Source organism: Lycium ferocissimum, chromosome 11, assembly GCF_029784015.1.
Source record: "Lycium ferocissimum isolate CSIRO_LF1 chromosome 11, AGI_CSIRO_Lferr_CH_V1, whole genome shotgun sequence".
In the NCBI taxonomy this organism is placed as follows: domain Eukaryota; kingdom Viridiplantae; phylum Streptophyta; class Magnoliopsida; order Solanales; family Solanaceae; genus Lycium; species Lycium ferocissimum.
Genome location: NC_081352.1, coordinates 27,072,866 through 27,091,078, shown reverse-complemented (window position 1 = coordinate 27,091,078; position 18,213 = coordinate 27,072,866). Strand labels below are relative to the sequence as shown.

Sequence of the window (18,213 nt, the reverse complement as noted above, 5' to 3'; positions counted from 1 at the left end):
TGTGTGTTTAACTTCTATATAATGATAATGCATACTGTTATGTGACCTAAAAGAAAACAGATTACTGGGATTAGTAATTTAGAAAATAAAGCACATATGCGTGCGGTGAAGTATTCTTGAAAGGAAGAATGTTACTCTAGACGTTCTTTTGCTTTACAACGAGAATCACTAGTTTAAAGGGGAAATGAACATGAAAAATACTTAAGAACACCTTTCTAATTCCCTAAAGAAAAGAGTCGGATTCTCGCGTTATCTGATTATGGAATTTCCTGCCAAGCAAATAGCTAAATCGCCAAGAAAATGGTTCCCACATCCCTCATTGTAAATGGCGTTGTTTTAGTATCAAATTCGGCTTAAATTCTTGACATATATTTAGTGTACAAATCATTCCCCCTCCTACGACACCCCAATACTAAACCAACAAACACTTGTATGAACATGTGTTTGCATGTTTTTGGAAGAAAACAATTGAAGAAAATACACCAAAAGTCACCATTGGCTCCCAAGAAAATTGAATTTCAAATTAATATCAGAACTAAATAAAGACCAAAAGAGAAAGAAGCTTCAAGAATTCGAAGTTTATTGAAAAAAAGGATCACTCATTTGACAGTAATGTTCCAAGAAAATTCAACTTCAAATATATCAATTAATTAGCAACTGACAAGAATTTTATGAGCTTGGAAAGCTTCCTCTCAAAGAAAAACTGAAAAAATGAAGAGAAAAAAAGTTTCAACTTCAAAGGAGAAAGACTTGTGTAAGTTGTGTTTAGTGTTTCCCTTCTCTGTCTCCACACATTAAGTTTCTCGCATATTGTCTCCTCTTATTTTAAAGCTCAATGGAGGAGTCACATATTTCAGGATAGTTCCAATGGGCCAGCTCATTCATTTTCCCGCTTAATTGCTACTAAGCTCTCCTTATAAGGATAAACTGCACAACGATCCTCATATGATAATCTCTTCAGGCCTGGATAACTTAATCCAAGATGTGTTGTCTTCTGAGTCTTAACATTATAGGAGACTAGCCGAGAACTTTTGGTTACAAAAATGACAGTGCTAGAATACCAAGACTTAAAATATGGAAAGCATTGAAAGGTAAAACGTTTATTCCAAACTCCTGGTCGGATCATTACCCATATATCATAAACAAAATCTTCACAATAGTTTAAGAGGGCAATAGAGTCATCAAACAATATAGGCATCTTAGCAACGAAGTAATGAACTGGCCCATCAATCTCTCCAAACACCTCATTGCTAAAGTCAAATGAAAGAAAGCTGCATTTAACCCCTTCTGGTGTATACTCATTTATCATCCAGTAATAAGCTCCGTTCAGATAAGCAGTACCAAGATCAAACATTTCAATACGGTTCTTAACGGGATGGAAAATTCTAAATGTGAATTCGAAGATTCTCCATGAGTCTCTAGAACATGAATAGACCGCTGCATATCTATTCTTAATAAAGTAAACAAGCTTATAATCATTACTTGAGGGGTCTAATCCGCACCCAAAGAAGCCTTCCCTGGTGGAAAATGGTATTTTGGGTTCAGGGAGGGGCCTCACCTCCCTGATCGCAGGATTCCACAACGCATACGAATATTTGTCATCACTTACTCTCTCCAAAAGATATATTCCATCAACAGAACCTATAAGAATATTCGTCATACCTCTAAACCTTTGAAAATAATCAGGATTTTCATGTAAAGGGAATACACCATGATCAGAAATCAAAGTAATGGGAGGGGAACCATCTGATGCACCATAATCATAAATCAGAAGTTGGAGGGATTTGTTCTTGCTACAATTATTCAAGTGTTCTTTAATAAAATTAGGATTCTTGATAAGAGTGTACCAGTTCTTGCAGACACATTTGAACCGCAACAAGGACTTCACCGGCAGCCTGACTAGAATATTCCTATCTAAATCTTCGGGGAAAGGCCGATGACCATTATCGCTCGTGGCCATGGTAGAGAACACAAAGAAGGGAATCAATGCAGATATAGATGTGTTTGTTAAAAGAGAAACATTATTCTACCAGGAAGTACCCTGAAATTAGTACAAGTAAAAAGAAAAACGTAAAGGAAAAATATAATACAAAAGAAATGATGGAGAAAGGCTAGATCTCCATTAGAGGTATGTTGAGAAATTAAGATTTTGAGGATGAATGAATTATTGAGATTTCCATATTAGATTTACCATACTAATCTAACTGCCTTTTTTATGTGAATTTAATTTGGAAGAATAATAAATATTGGCAATACCTAAATAAAAACGTAAATAACTAATATATATATATATATATATATATATATATATATATATATATATATATATAGAGAGAGAGAGAGAGAGAGAGAAGCATGTTGCCATTTTGAGGCCGTGGTTATTTTATTTAATTGCTATCTATGTTGAATTTACCATACTAATCTAACTACTTTTACAAGTATTAAATTATACATTTACTACTGTTAAGGTAAGTAACTAATATAATGTTAGTACAAATACATATAATAATATATTACTAATAGATGAATAAAGCCATTTTGAGCTTTGGTTATTTTATTTAATAGCTATCCATATTCGATTTACCATATTAATATAACTGCTTTTTTTTTTTTTTTTTTTTTTTTTTTACACCTGGGAGAATTTTTGCAAGGATAGCAATTTGATCGAGCAACTTTCTCAGTGACAAAATCACTCCCTGAAACTCAGGCATTCAAGTAATTATTCTACCCTAATAAACTCCTTTAATTTAATTGGTTGGTTGAATGCCATCTGTTAGTTGTATATGTAGTACTAGTCTTAACTGTACGTGCGTTGCACGTGTGTTATGCGTCTACTATAAAGTATATAAAGTATATCAAATAAAAATAAATTATGTGTGATAAACGACTATTAATGTTAATACAATATTCCAAAACAAATAATTTACTATATAAAAACTATGGGGAATCAATTTTTGGAATGAAAGAAAATAAAAATTTATAAAAAGCAAGTAATAACAACTCATTTAGAACAGATTTTGTCCTCTATTATTTCATCCCATGCTTAATTTAAATTTGTTTTGACTAATTTAACTCTTAATATTATATTATTATCATTGTCTGTTTACGTTCTATTTTTCACCGCCAATGCTCTTCTTATGGAAATAAATAGATTTTCGAGATTCAAACTATATAAACTTTGACTAACATTTTTAAAAATATTTTCTTAATCGGATTGACATGAGAAGAATTACAACTTACAGTATTTTTCGTTTAGTTTTTTAAAATTTAAATCTTATATATTAATTTTAAAATATTAAGTTGATCTAATTCAATTTAGTTTAACAAATTAATCAAATTAACTTTTGGCCGGCCAAAAGTACCACATAAATTAGGACAGAGAAAGTAATGAGTTGTTCTCAACATTAAAGGAAATAATTACTTTTTCAAGTTTTCAATGTTAGCTCATCCATGTTTGAACTATTTAACTGAAATCATAATTTTATTGAAACATTTATAGCGTGGAATATTCCTTCTACACTATAAAGTCTTAATAAATATTAGTTCATCGGAAGTTAAATCTAGTAATCTTTGCGATATACTTTAAGCTCCTTAATATTAGGAGTTTCGTTGTTAACTATTTAGTTTTAAATACTAAAAAATGATTAAATTTTAATTTTATCAATATAAAATGTATTTTCAAACAATTACCTTATATATCATTCTGGTTAAAGAACAATAACTACCTAATATATTTACCCCTAAATTAAAGGAAATTATTCCTTATATAAAACATGGAATATTTTGAACGAAATATTGAGATTTACTCTCCCAATTGGTATCTTCTTCCTTAAGGAAGAAATATTAATCAAATCAAGACTAAATGCATGGGATATTTTGAACGAAATATTGAAATTTACTTTTCCAGTTGGTTTCTTCTTCCTTAAACTTTCAACAAGGAAGAAATATTAATCAAATCAAAACTAAAAATAAAATAAAAAAATCCATAAGATTTTCGATCCTTATCGGTGGAATTGGTCAGCCGCTCTATCCTTTGTGCCTAGCCCCTAGCCTTGGGTGAATACAATTTCTTTTTCAAAAAATCACATCAATATTATTTAAAATTGTGATTGTGAAAAATGATTGTGTTAATCTTACTTAGCTAACTCAACAAAGGAAAAAGTTGTGAGATGCCTTTTGTAATTTTAATATATTTGTGTTATATTAGCTTTTGTCCTATGACATATATACATTACTACGGTGAGGAAACAACTTAAAGATGAATCTAAGAATCAAGAACGCAAGATGCATAAAATTACATATTCAAAGCCTCCAACTTTCCTTATCTCTTGCTAGGTATGTAGTCTTTTTGTCACAAATATATAAGTTTTAATTTGAATATAATTAACTTTTTATATTTGAAAAATATTTGCACAAAATATGTAAGTTAAAAATTAATTACAGGTAACTAACTCTATCAAATATAGGCAAGTAACTTAGAATATATGGTTAGTATCACAAAAATACTATTTTAGATTATTTTTTTCTCAGTTCCTGTGAACTTGATGTCTTCCTTATTAATTTGAATGTAGGTCAAATCTTACAATTAAGAGAAGATTGTTTCGCCGGTGAATTGGTTACTATTTTATGAAAGGTTCATACATCAATCATATATTTTGAGGCAAGAATAATTTTGGGATTTGATTTTAACCAGGGCTCTGTGCCTTATTTATCTCATCTTTTTCTCAACCAATTTTCATATTCACTATGTCACCATGAATTTTTTGGTGTGGTAAAATTTAAAAAGAAGCTTACTTTTGCTCCTATTATATATTTATATATATATATAACCATATATATATATAGAGAGAGAGAGAGAAAGTTTGAGTAATCAGATATTATAGATCGGCTCTAAATTCAATCATTTTTTGAGTTTAACATTAATATAGAAATGGTGATTTTTTTGGAAAATATTAGGTCATTCTAAAGTCAACTACAAGTAATAAATTAATAACCAATAAAATATACAATATCCTACATTTACTACTGTTCAATTTAAATAAAATTCTAAAGACAAAACTCAAATCAAAAGTTATCGAGAGATTCATAGGGTGAGTTGGAGTTATTCCAATTGCAAGCAAAAGTAATAATCGTCTTTGGTTGATTGATTCTATTATCCCATGTTTCAATCCTTCTCAAAGTATGATACCGGAATGCAACACCATTAATTTCATATGTTGATGTTCAAAGTTACGGTTTTGAATTGAAAAACTAACTGCATGTTGATATATACAATAAGTCTCAACAACTATAGATGATTGAAGACAATATTGTGGTCTACAAATTAATCAACATGAACCTTATAACATAGCCAAATTATGAGTTTTATCCAAAATAAATACATATCAAGAACCAAAATAACGACTTTAACAAGTCAAGTTTCGAAAATTTATCATATTACTATCTCCGAACACCGCCAAATCATCATAAGTACCGTATATCGAATAAGCTAATCGGAATATATGATGTAAGTTTATTTGGTACCCAAGATGTGATTAGGCCATTGCATTACCTTATTGCTCCAATGCAAAGTGCTTGCGTAACTCCATTAAACAAAATAATCTATCTCTAATAAAGCATTGTTCTGCACGTTAACAAAAAACATGAAATAAGAATTCCACTTCAAGCTAAAAATAATCAGCTATAATTCTCAGAACAATATAAAATAAATATATATATGATTCAATACAATTTTATTCAGAAATCAATTCAAAAATAAAAAATTTACCTTTACTACTGAGTAAAAGTAATATTGTGCATGCTTTCAATTGCCATAGCCATCTTCAAGGAGAATTATGCAAGAGAACAAAAGCTGCTACCCATTGACAATTCAAAACCGTCAATGATAATTAGAAGTTATTGAGAGAAACACGTCCTTATTAGCATATCCTCACGTCCTAGCCTTAGTTTTGTTTATATATAATGAATTTATGAGTTTTATCCAAAATAAATACATCAAGAATCAAAATAACTACCTTTAACATATCAAGTTTCAAAAATTTACCATGTTACTATCTCCGAATATTGCCAAAAATAAATATATCCGAATTCTTTGGGTGATGATGATCTCAAACTGAGCGGAAGTGTCTTTCAACACAAATTGGAGAAAATTACAGGTTGATTGTATACATATATTCCACTTAATTTTGACACTTGTGTCTTTCTTTGAAGTAATTAAATTTTCTACTTTAATGGTCCTTCGAAAAGACAATTACACTTGAATTTTTTTTTTTTGAAGTCTTAATTTTTTTGAAGCACAACTCTAAAGAGGGTCTTTACTTAGCTAAATTTTGTGAGGTCTTGTCACGACCCAAATCATGGATCATGCGGGCACCCACACTAACCTCCCCTGGTGGGCGAACCCTTCAGATAACTACCTTAATTTGATACAACATGCGGAATAAATGCTATTATTATAAGAAATTCCCAAAATCTGGTCTAGACTCATACAAGAGCTTCTAAGAAGTTTACAATTTGAATAGATAACGACTCAAACCGGATACGACTTCTCGTTTAAGGATAGAGAACAACGTAAATCTAAGGAGAGACTGCGGGTTGCAATGCTCAAATAGCTCACCCAAACGTCTTTGACGAATGCCTCGAAACGGTCGTGAGACTCCGAACATCACTGAAAATAACTCTACACTCCAGAAGGAGTGTAGCAAGAGTAGTATGAGCACAACACTAGGCTCGTAGGTATCATAGGCCGACAATGGTTAGTTCACGCATATAAACAAGAAGCAACTAACAAGTAAGCAGATAAGTAATCAAACACAGTCACACATCTAGCACATGAGAAAGTCTTGCATTAACGATAGTCACAGGGATCTCAATATCTCAGATTATAAGCCTAGGGAGAATTCTATAAACCTCGATTCCATCCAACCTTTAAAATAAATACTCACAAACAACAACTCGGTAATTCACAAATCAAGAATCAATCGAGAATGTGCCATGCAATGACATGAATGACCATTCAAATGGAGTGCTATGCAATGCAATGTCGTGCTATGTAAATGTTATGCAATGCGGTAGTCACCTCTCACACTCCACTCCCGTACACACATGCTATGGCAATGCCTCATAGTCATGACCCATGGGGGACCCGCGAAGTCCATGTACCACTCGCTCCGGAATATAACCTCGGATCACGAGCACACTCTCACGATCCCGGCAAAGACCTCGGGCATCGGACACTCCATCGTTCCCGGCAAGAAACCTCGGGCAACAAACACTCATCTCTGGAAACCTCGAGTCTCTCCCTCTCAATCTCCGGCAAAACCTCGGAGTCTCTCTCGTCACTCTCAATCTCCGGCAAAAACCTCGGAGTCTCTCAATCACTCTCCTCACCATTATAACAACATAAGAGTAATATGAAAGCATGTCATGCATGATATCGATCTCAATTATATCACCAATATGCAATAAACAAGTACAAGTCATATTATTGCCCACGGCTCAATCATCAATATTACCCTTCCCTTTCATAAGGTGAGGGAGCTAGTATGTGATAAAGATACAACTAGGTGATAATTACATCACATAGCACATAGAATATGGGATGCATGCCTCGCATGGAATCAACCTCAATAATCACCGCAATCATAGGTTCCATAGATTCATACTAGGAATTGCAATTCAATATTCAATTCTCGGTAATAACCTTCCTCTTCCATATGACCGGTGGGATAACAAGAGAGAGAGAATTATATCAAATACATGAAATCACAATACAATGACGGCTCACATAACAATATCGTAATAATGGCGACGAGCCCACATAACAAGATCACAATAATGGCGACAAGCCCACATAACTGATACGGTAATACCAACCTAGATGGAATTTACCTCCACACCATGCCCGAAGGCCTATCATGCTTTCCCCGTCAATCACTACTATTTACATACGTTTCGCTAACCGGAGTCTAGACATAAAGTAAACCGTAACCTACCTCAATGCCGAACAGGTGTCACGAACTTTCACGCCAAAGCTTTTTCCTTCGAAGTGCTTCCGATCGGACAAGGTCTTTAGTGCTTATTCGTCACACAATATGTGTACGCTACCCAATAATACTTCAACCTATATTAAGACGCCAACAACTATGATTAAGCTACGGGGGAGATTCAAACGTATTCTAACGTTAGTAACTCCTTTCTAGATGTTTAGGCGATGTTTTCTCTTGTATCTAAACCAACCACATACTACCAATACAACATCAATAATTATGTGTTCAATACCAATCCGGACAGCCCACACAATATTCTAAACAGCCCACATTCATAACATGCAATAACGATTCACATACGGCTTCGACATTCTCAAGTTACTTTTATTAGTTTGTAGCCTTAACGTTTGCATGTAACAACTTATAACAGCCCATCCAACATACAATATGATGTATACTCTTAACTTATAATTATTCTTTCCAACTTAATGAAAACACAAGTCCAAAACAGTCCACTACCACAACATGTCCAAAACAGTCTCTAACCGACAACATAACGATGTTCGGAATTCTTGCAAACGTTTACGAACATACTAAGCCAACCACATGCGATTTTTATACATCATTTCATGTCTTCTTTTCATATAATTTCAGTAAGTTATGACCAGCTATCCACACGACAAGTACAACATCAATTCATACGCAACTACGCTATATCGTCATTTTTATAATCCTTATAACAACTCACAAATGACTTTAGTTTCAACTCCAACCATTAAACACCTTCATTTCCATCATAAAATTCATGATAATAACAATCAAAATATCAAGTAAAAACAGTTCACTAACTTCTTCACAAAACAGTCCACACACGGCTACACCATGCTTCAACATCGCTCACATAAAATCATAGATTCAACCATTTTCATACTAACATAACTTCACCTTTAACCTTCCAATTCTTTTCATTCTTTTTACCATGAGATCTATGATAGTAACAACCATATTTATTAAAGAAAATCAGTCCATTAATTCCACCAAAACAGTCCCTACGGCCAACTAACATTCCAACACCAACTTTCATGATTTTATGCATGCGATTCATGTTCGTCAAGTTACAACCATACTTCAACATCAACACATATAACCCCATAACTACTATCATGTTCCAACATCAACACACCTTATTTCATGCATACAACTTATATTCACACATCTACATCACCCTTAATACATGAAAAGAAAGTTAGATCTTACCTTGACAACTTGACTTCTCTACTTGGCTAGAGTTGGTGACTTGAGATGGAAATGGTTCTTGTTGCTCCAAAGACTATCTTCACGTTTTAGGGACCTTCTAAAGGGTTGAAACACCTTGGAAAATAATTTTTGGATCAAGACTCAAAGGGCTCAAAAATCAGCCCCTTGGCCGAATGCTCTCTCTCTCTAGGCTTAAGTTTTCTTTCTTTGTGTTGTGTAGTTGAAATGAATTGTGATGGCTGATTTCTTGGTCATTATTTGGTTCAAATTTGATGCCTACAAGTTGGTCACATGCTCCACTTATGGCATGATTCATTCCATTAACTTTACACTTTAAATTTCCTAATTTGTTTTCTACAACTTTAGGCCAACCTCACCTTCTTGTTCCTCCTTTCTTCTTTCTTTTCAATTGTTTACAAGACAATCTTATGTGTATTGAATGATTCATGCACCACCCTTTGTCTATTGTAATCATGCCAAGATGGATGAGCAATATTTAATGTGAAATGATCCCTCCACCATGTTATGTCCTCCTAAAACAATGTATACTTTCATAAAGTAGTGGATGCTCAAATATTCAATTGTATGCTTCAACTTTTTCTCCTCAAAATTTTCAGCCCCTTGGCCGAACCTCACCTTGGTTATGAAGTGTATTTTAGTTGTCCACAATATAATGGAAGTGTAGTGGATGAATCAACATTTAAATGTATATTTGTATGTCTCCCATTAGTCTTATTTAAGATGACTTTGAGTCATCTTTTGGACATGGCATGTTAATGTTCATATTGGCTCATTGTTGCCACTAATTTTAACTTAACACCACGATTAAGTAGTTCCTAATTTCCATTAATGCTTCTATACCAAACAAAATTTGTAGATAAATTGTGACTTCAAACGAAATCGGAAGTTAAAGTCTCTACTTTGTATCTTGAGATAGTCTTAATACTCAGCCCGACTTGAATCATCCATATCTCCTTATCCCGATATCATTTTGACGAGCTGTTTGTTGCGTTGCAAACTAGACTCGATGAACTTAATTTTAGGCTTTTGAAACACCTTAAAACTCCTCATATACTAGGAGATATGCCTCCTACAATATAGGCTAAAATCGGGTCCGAGATTTTACTGAAATTGTTCCGATTCATTTCGTTTAACTTCTAATCCTCTTCCAACCTCATGTAACCTCTTATACATACATATACACAGTCATTTACATCCATAACAATTCATATACATGTCTCGAAGGGTCCGTAGAATCACAATAACCATAAGTAGAACTCACAAAGCTTCGACGAAACTCCAATCGAAAAAGTATATTCCTATCTTTTGTCCATCTTCTATATCATTACTAATAATCTCAAATACTTTAAAAGGTCACTCACGTTACCTCATATACATACTCATAACGCGATTTCAAATCCTTTAGGTTACCAGGTCACCTCGAGATACTTAAGACAACCATATTTATAACGATATTCTTACTAACTCGATTAACTTTCCTTGAACCTTCTTAACTCATTCTTTCTTGTTTTAATACAAGTAGCAAGGATTATTATGGAGGGTGACATTCTCCCCTCCTTTAGAACATTCGTCCTCGCATGTCAAATGAGGACTAAAACTCGTCAATTAAATAACCGAATCACCCGTTATCGCGAACTATAGGCAAGATTTGACCACGAAAAGGGTGTTTTAGGAATATTATGCCTAAAAGTGCTAAACGACCAAATGGGTCGTTACATCGGATACCAATTAAACAATCGCTCGTCCTCGAGACATGAGAGAATGAACCGATGGTTACTAAAGAATTTTAATAGGACAATGCGGGAAACCTCTATGGAATACGCCATAAATATTTCTCTCTCTCCTTACTAGTCGGAACTCCTCTAACTTAGATAAAAGACCTAATTTTCATATTTCCAAATTCAAATTTTCCCCCATCCTCGGTTTTCGAATATAAGCACTGCTTTTGTCGAAATGTTCTAATCCTATATAACCAAACCTATGAACATTATCAATAGGCCCCACAATTTTCCTTAGAACCACACCAACCTTAGAATAAGAGCAAACCTTGCCTAAAAACAAAAAGTATTCGATTTCACTAACCCTTCTTTCACCATTCTTAAATTTTCTTCGTACCACGACTTCTTAGGAATACATGAAGACCAACCCGAAACCACAACATACTCTTGCCGGGAAAGACTCCTTGCTTTAGCGGAGCAACCTAAGCGATCCCAACCAATGACTCAAATCACACCCGAACCTCTAGCGGAACCAAACCAACGACTCGACTAAGTCATAAATCACATTCTAGACTTAAAAGAACTATCGAATTCAATTTCGGCCACGTTTACTCAAAGTCAACTTTCGCTCCACTTAGAACTTCAAAATTTCAAATATATTTTCTTCTCTCGATTCTCATCCGATCTGTGGTTGTATGACACCACCAATCCCCATAAGCCATAAACATCAATATTAACGAAACAATAAATTTTGAATCCGAGTCTTATTTCGTTCCGTGACCATCTTTTCATCATAAAGAGGCATATTTAATGCTAAAACCATTTTAATTATCAAAAGCTAACCAAACGAACTCTAAAATTAGCTCCATCAATTTCTACAGGTCATAATATTTCAAATCTAACGAATCTTCAAATCGCCAATAGAACACGTTTCCCCAAAATAAATAATTTATCCAAATAATTGAATTCCAAAATTTTCATAATGAAACCTTCTCCCAAAGTGAATCAAATGATATCCGTTGACTTCAATTTTTGCAAGCAGGTCAAAATAAATACCACGGAGCTTCTAGAATGGACGATACGTCAAAAAGATAATCGATTTTCAAACGACCGCTCGCTGCTCAAACCTGTTAATATTCTCATATTCTTTCGTCGAAGTACCCTTGCCAAAAATACTTAATGGAAATAATTCCCCTTTCTCCTTAGTTCATAAGTTCACTAACGTGATCACCGATATCTAAAAGTCTTTCACCATTAGTACTAGTCACACCATGATCACATTATCGTAAATAATTCCATTGACCCATGCCTTATTCAATAGTCCTCAAAAAGGTGCTCACATATGAATAACCAACCCTTACTTAAATATACCGAACCATACACATCCAACTAACCGTGTATTTTTTTTTTTTTTTTTCCTGGCCTTTGGTCAACCCTAAGTCATTGTATTCAAAATCAAAGAAATCTTCAAGATTTAACCTTTGCACAACTTTCCGATAATTCTCATTCGAAAACTTAGATGCAGTACAATCCTTCAACTATACCTCCATCCTTGTCCAACGCAAGAGTTGTTTCTAATTGTCGATGGCTCCTATTAGCCTACGACAAGTTCGACCAACGCCATACTTTAATACCAACCCACTATGAAAATGCCCACGAATCAACACTCTTGGCTTATACAATTCCCTTTATCATCACTAACCTCGAAGATGCTAAGTGAACCCACGAACACACTTTACAAGTGAATGAACATATATATATATATATATATATATATATATATATATACTCACAACCACTAATTATATTCTCCGCTATCACAATACTAATCAAATTTAAGCCAACTCCACATTTCATAGCCTATACAATTTGTGCACACGCACACTTTGCAACTTATCTCATAAACGTATCAGATACCAATTATTCCGTTCCTATAGTGAAGATTGATTTATCTGAGTATTTTTTTTTTTTTTCTTACGCCTTTGTCACATCCTCACAATAACACTCTTACCAAAATACCATAAGAACTCTTACTTTGCTATACGCTTCCTAAAACCGATCATATCATCGAACAAATCGCTCTTATTAAGCCATAAATGCACTCTTGCCCTTTCGAGAAAACCCAATACTATAATTATGGAGATCCTATGACCCTATGAATCGCCTCTCCCATCTCTTCAACCAACCTCACAATAACGAGCCTAATCACGACTCCACACAATTGAAACCTTAGGTCATAGCTAGAAACCGAACTTAGTCACGCATCTAAATTAGGACAACACAGCTCGTACCGTACCACATGTCGGAAACAACCGTTCGCGCAAGAATTTAAGGATGAGTTCCCATCATCCGGGAGAAGGTAAAACAGAAGTTCGTATACCAATTGGGATCAACTAGATACCAATTTGAATGAAGTAGCACGAAATAATGAAAGAATCGAAGTTTCCTAGATGTCCCATAGCCTCCCAATTATAAGTGTGGCGCGCAACACACCCATAAGTAGGACTCTACTAGACATTGCTCTTGTACTTATAGACCGGGTAACCTAAGCTCTGATACCAACTTGTCACGACCCAAATCATGGATCATGCGGGCACCCACACTAACCTCCCCGGTGGGCGAACCCTTCGATAACTACCTTAATTTGATACAACATGCGGAATAAATGCTATTATTATAAGAAATTCCCAAAATCTGGTCTAGACTCATACAAGAGCTTCTAAGAAGTTTACAATTTGAATAGATAACAGACTAAACCGGATACGACTTCGTTGAAGGATAGAGAACAACAGTAAATCTAAGGAGAGACTCGGGTTGCAATAGCTCACCCAAACGTCTTTGACGAATGCCTCGAAACGGTCGTGAGACTCCGAACATCACCTCGAAAATAACTCTACACTCCATGAAGGAGTGTAGCAAGAGTAGTATGAGCACAACACTAGGCTCGTAGGTATCATAGGCCGACAATGGTTAGTTCACGCATATAAACAAGAAGCAACTAACAAGTAAGCAGATAAGTAATCAAACACACAAGTCACACATCTAGCACATGAGAAAGTCTTGCATTAACGATAGTCACAAGGGATCTCAATATCTCAGATTATAAGCCTAGGGAGAATTCTATAAACCTCGATTCCATCCAACCTTTAAAATAAATACTCACAAACAACAACTCGCAATTCACAAATCAAGAATCAATCGAGAGAATGTGCCATGCAATGACATGAATGACCATTCAAATGGAGTGCTATGCAATGCAATGTCGTGCTATGTAAATGTTATGCAATGCAGTAGTCACCTCTCACACTCCACTCCCGTACACACATGCTATGGCAATGCCTCATAGTCATGACCCATGGGGGACCCGCGAAGTCCATGTACCACTCGCTCCGAATATAACCTCGGATCACGAGCACACTCTCACGATCCCGGCAAAGACCTCGGGCATCGGACACTCCATCGTTCCCGGCAAGAAACCTCGGGCAACAAACACTCACAATCTCCGGCAGAAAACCTCGAGTCTCTCTCGTCACTCTCAATCTCCGGCAGAAACCTCGAGTCTCTCTCGTCACTCTCAATCTCCGCAAAAACCTCGAGTCTCTCAATCACTCTCCTCACCATTATAACAACATAAGAGTAATATGAAAGCATGTCATGCATGATATCAGTCTCAATTATATCACCAATATGCAATAAACAAGTACAAGTCATATTATTGCCCACGGCTCAATCATCAATATTACCCTTCCCTTTCATAAGGTGAGGGAGCTAGTATGTGATAAAGATACAACTAGGTGATAATTACATCACATAGCACATAGAATATGGGATGCATGCCTCGCATGGAATCAACCTCAATAATCACCGCAATCATAGGTTCCATAGATTCATACTAGGAATTGCAATTCAATATTCAATTCTCGCAATAACCTTCCTCTTCCATATGACCAGTGGGAGAACAAGAGAGAGAGAATTATATCAAATACATGAAATCACAATACAATGACATTCACATCACATAACAATATCGTAATAATGGCGACGAGCCCACATAACAAGATCACAATAATGGCGACAAGCCCACATAACAAACCGGCAATACCAACCTAGATGGAATTTACCTCCACACCATGCCCGAAGGCCTATCATGCTTTCCCCGTCAATCACTACTATTTACATACGTTTCGCTAACCGGAGTCTAGACATAAAGTAAACCGTAACCTACCTCAATGCCGAAAGTGTGTCACGAACTTTCACGCCAAAGCTTTTTCCTTCCTTCGAAGTGCTTCCGATCGGACAAGGTCTTTAGTGCTTATTCGTCACACAATATGTGTACGCTACCCAATAATACTTCAACCTATATTAAGACGCCAACAACTATGGTTAAGCTACGGGGAGATTCAAACGTATTCTAACGTTAGTAACTCCTTTCTAGATGTTTAGGCGATGTTTTCTCTTGTATCTAAACCAACCACATACTACCAATACAACATCAATAATTATGTGTTCAATACCAATCCGGACAGCCCACACAATATTCTAAACAACCCACATTCATAACATGCAATAACGATTCACATACGGCTTCGACATTCTCAAGTTACTTTTATTAGTTTGTAGCCTTAACGTTTGCATGTAACAACTTATAACAGCCCATCCAACATACAATATGATGTATACTCTTAACTTATAATTATTCTTTCCAACTTAATGAAAACACAAGTCCAAAACAGTCCACTACCACAACATGTCCAAAACAGTCTCTAACCGACAACATAACGATGTTCGGAATTCTTGCAAACGTTTACGAACATACTAAGCCAACCACATGCGATTTTTATACATCATTTCATGTCTTCTTTTCATATAATTTCAGTAAGTTATGACCAGCTATCCACACGACAAGTACAACATCAATTCATACGCAACTACGCTATATCGTCATTTTTATAATCCTTATAACAACTCACAAATGACTTTAGTTTCAACTCCAACCATTAAACACCTTCATTTCCATCATAAAATTCATGATAATAACAATCAAAATATCAAGTAAAAACAGTTCACTAACTTCTTCACAAAACAGTCCACACACGGCTACACCATGCTTCAACATCGCTCACATAAAATCATAGATTCAACCATTTTCATACTAACATAACTTCACCTTTAACCTTCCAATTCTTTTCATTCTTTTTACCATGAGATCTATGATAGTAACAACCATATTTATTAAAGAAAATCAGTCCATTAATTCCACCAAAACAGTCCCTACGGCCAACTAACATTCCAACACCAACTTTCATGATTTTATGCATGCGATTCATGTTCGTCAAGTTACAACCATACTTCAACATCAACACATATAACCCCATAACTACTATCATGTTCCAACATCAACACACCTTATTTCATGCATACAACTTATATTCACACATCTACATCACCCTTAATACATGAAAAGAAAGTTAGATCTTACCTTGACAACTTGACTTCTCTACTTGGCTAGAGTTGGTGACTTGAGATGGAAATGGTTCTTGTTGCTCCAAAGACTATCTTCACGTTTTAGGGACCTTCTAAAGGGTTGAAACACCTTGGAAAATAATTTTTGGATCAAGACTCAAAGGGCTCAAAAATCAGCCCCTTGGCCGAATGCTCTCTCTCTCTAGGCTTAGGTTTTCTTTCTTTGTGTTGTGTAGTTGAAATGAATTGTGATGGCTGATTTCTTGGTCATTATTTGGTTCAACTTTGATGCCTACAAGTTGGTCACATGCTCCACTTATGGCATGATTCATTCCATTAACTTTACACTTTAAATTTCCTAATTTGTTTTCTACAACTTTAGGCCAACCTCACCTTCTTGTTTCTCCTTTCTTCTTTCTTTTCAATTGTTTACAAGACAATTGTATGTGTGGTGAATGATTCATACACCACCCTTTGTCTATTGTAATCATGCCAAGATGGATGAGCAATATTTAATGTGAAATGATCCCTCCACCATGTTATGTCCTCCTAAAACAATGTATACTTTCATAAAGTAGTAGATGCTCAAATATTCAAATGCATGCTTCAACATGGATGCCTTATTTTCAGTCACTTGGCTGAATTCCTTGGTACTCCTTTCTTTCAATTTGGTTGTCCACAATATAATGTAAGTGTAGTGGATGAATCACATTTAAATGTATATTTGTATGTCTCCCATAGTAGTCTTATTTAAGATGACTTTGAGTCATCTTTTGGACATGGCATGTTAATGTTCATATTGGCTCATTGTTGCCACTAATTTTAACTTAACACCACGATTAAGTAGTTCCTAATTTCCATTAATGCTTCTATACCAAACAAAATTTGTAGATAAATTGTGACTTCAAACGAAATCGGAAGTTAAAGTCTCTACTTTGTATCTTGAGATAGTCTTAATACTCAGCCCGACTTGAATCATCCATATCTCCTTACCCCGATATCATTTTGACGAGCTGTTTGTTGCGTTGCAAACTAGACTCGATGAACTTAATTTTAGGCTTTTGAAACACCTTAAAACTCCTCATATACTAGGAGATATGCCTCCTACAATATAGGCTAAAATCGGGTCCGAGATTTTACCGAAATTGTTCCGATTCATTTCGTTTAACTTCTAATCCTCTTCCAACCTCATGTAACCTCTTATACATACATATACACAGTCATTTACATCCATAACAATTCATATACATGTCTCGAAGGGTCCGTAGAATCACAATAACCATAAGTAGAACTCACAAAGCTTCGACGAAACTCCAATCGAAAAAGTATATTCCTATCTTTTGTCCATCTTCTATATCATTACTAATAATCTCAAATACTTTAAAAGGTCACTCACATTACCTCATATACATACTCATAACGCGATTTCAAATCCTTTAGGTTACCAGGTCACCTCGAGATACTTAAGACAACCATATTTATAACGATATTCTTACTAACTCGATTAACTTTCCTTGAACCTTCTTAACTCATTCTTTCTTGTTTTAATACAAGTAGCAAGGATTATTATGGAGTGTGACATTCTCCCCTCCTTTAGAACATTCGTCCTCGCATGTCAAATGAGGACTAAAACTCGTCAATTAAATAACCGAATCACCCGTTATCTAGCGAAATGAAGTTAGGTTTTCTATAGTTTCCATCCATTAAAGATGTTGTAGAGGAAATATCTCAGAATGAATATGATGTTATGTCATAATTATGGTTAT

General features: G+C 34.9%; 1 protein-coding gene across 1 annotated transcript; it reads right to left on the bottom strand.

The window, feature by feature from the left end:
* Positions 1-852: 852 nt before the first annotated feature.
* LOC132037524 (F-box/kelch-repeat protein At3g23880-like) lies at positions 853-2,081 on the bottom strand. The gene has a single exon (XM_059428050.1). It carries the CDS (start codon positions 1,958-1,960, stop codon positions 878-880), a length of 1,083 nt encoding a protein of 360 aa, XP_059284033.1. The 5' UTR covers positions 1,961-2,081; the 3' UTR covers positions 853-877.
* Positions 2,082-18,213: the final 16,132 nt, after the last annotated feature.